Genomic DNA, 1,621 nt, shown 5'->3' with positions numbered 1-1,621 from the left:
TCAGAGGCGATAGGAAGGCGAGAGGAGAAGACTGAATGAAGTCGAATGAGAAGGTGAGAAATGGACGAGATGATGATGATGATGATGATGATGATGATGATGATGATGATGATGATGATGATGGTGATGATGATGATGATGATGATGATGATGATGATAGAAACCGAACTGAGTGATATTCACAGATTGTCAGCCTATCAAGGGTTGTGCATGGAACGGACTTCGAGTCTCCGGTACATGTTTCCTTGTCCTGTCAGCCATGAAATCCTGACTGCCATGTAAGGACGAGCAAGACCCCTGGTACCACATCAAGTATCACCTGGAGCAACTGGCGGAGGAAGATCAAGCCTTGAAGCGGGTAAGAGCTGAGAGGTTGGCAGCGGTGTGGCTGACGGGTTGGAACGTGGAGCAGGAGGATGGGGAGGAAGGGAGGAGGGAGGGGAGGAAGGAGAAGGTCCCCCACGAGACGAAGTTGCACTCCGTCGCCCGAGACACTTCGCTCCTCATCGTCAAGAAATTTTCCAGCGACTTCCAGGCCGTCAAATCGATGAGGTGGAGGAGGAGGGCAGGGGGAGGTGGGAGGCTGACTGGATCCATGGCAGCAGCGAGCTGAGGGAGCTGCTGAAGAGGGCAAAGAAGGAGTTTGTGGGGGCAGCGCAGGAGAAGATGAGGCAGTTGAGGGGGCAGGAGGAGGAGGTGTCAACGGGATCGACGGCGACTGACCTCAGCATCCTCGACTCCTACTGGTTCAGTACAGAGTTCTCCCTGATCGCCCTCAGTGACGTCGGCGGCCAAGTGAACCTGAGCGAGAGGAGGAGCGGGGAGCAGCGCAAGTCCGAGACGTCGGGGACGGGAGGAGGGAGGAGGGAGGAGAAGGTGGAGGGAGGAGACGGCAGGTCGAACGACTCCAAGTACGTCGATGATGCGACGTGGAACAAGCTGGAGAGAATGATCAGGTCGACGCAGAGCTACAGCGAGAGCAGGTTGAGGGAGCTGGAGTGGGAGAACAAGTTGGAAAGGAGCGAGATAAAGGAGCGGGTGGAGCTGGTCAGTCCAGACGGGGACAGGCCCGGGCTGGTGGACTTGAGGTACAAGGGGAAGGAGGAGGAGGAGGAGGAGGAGGAGGAGGAACGGCACAAAATCTCGTACAGCCACAGGAAGGAGAAGGAGGGAGGGAGAGGAAGGGAGGAGCTGCTCGAAGACGGAGGGAATGATTACACCCCTAAGGAGCAGTTGATGTTCGACGACGAAGGGCAGGAGCAGCAAGGTCGTCTCTTCCTGCTACCGATTCCTGTACAGGCGGATCAGGCTGCAGTAATGGCGGCGGCTAGTGCTGGAGAGGAGAAGGATGGGATGGGAGATGGTGAAGGAGATAAGGGGATGGAGGAGGATGAGGAGGAGAAGCTGGAGAAAGAGCAGCAGCAGCAGCAGCAGGAGCAGGGACAGGAGGAGGAGCGGGAGCAGCAGCAGCAGCAGCAGCAGCAGCAGCAGGGACAGGAGGAGGAGCGGGAGCAGCAGCAGCAGCAGCAGCAGCAGCAGCAGCAGCAGCAGCAGCAGCAGCAGCAGCAGCAGGGACAGGAGGAGGAGCGTGAGGAGAGGGAGAGACAGGAGGAGGAGCAAA

The 1,621-nt window shown here is 57.7% G+C and overlaps 1 protein-coding gene across 1 annotated transcript; it reads left to right on the top strand.

The window, feature by feature from the left end:
* Window positions 1-60: 60 nt before the first annotated feature.
* GUITHDRAFT_123029 (hypothetical protein) lies at window positions 61-1,588 on the top strand (the record flags this gene model as incomplete). The annotated part of the gene is made up of 5 exons (XM_005817677.1): window positions 61-123; window positions 186-233; window positions 284-358; window positions 413-552; window positions 603-1,588. Coding segments are annotated over 5 exons (1,312 nt in total), but the record flags the coding sequence as incomplete, so codon positions are not given.
* Between the last annotated feature and the right edge of the window lie 33 nt (window positions 1,589-1,621).

The sequence above is a fragment of the Guillardia theta genome, assembly GCF_000315625.1.
Source record: "Guillardia theta CCMP2712 unplaced genomic scaffold GUITHscaffold_692, whole genome shotgun sequence".
Classification (NCBI taxonomy): domain Eukaryota; class Cryptophyceae; order Pyrenomonadales; family Geminigeraceae; genus Guillardia; species Guillardia theta.
The sequence above is the reverse complement of the archived record's forward strand: the minus strand, read 5'-3'. Positions and strand labels throughout refer to the sequence as shown.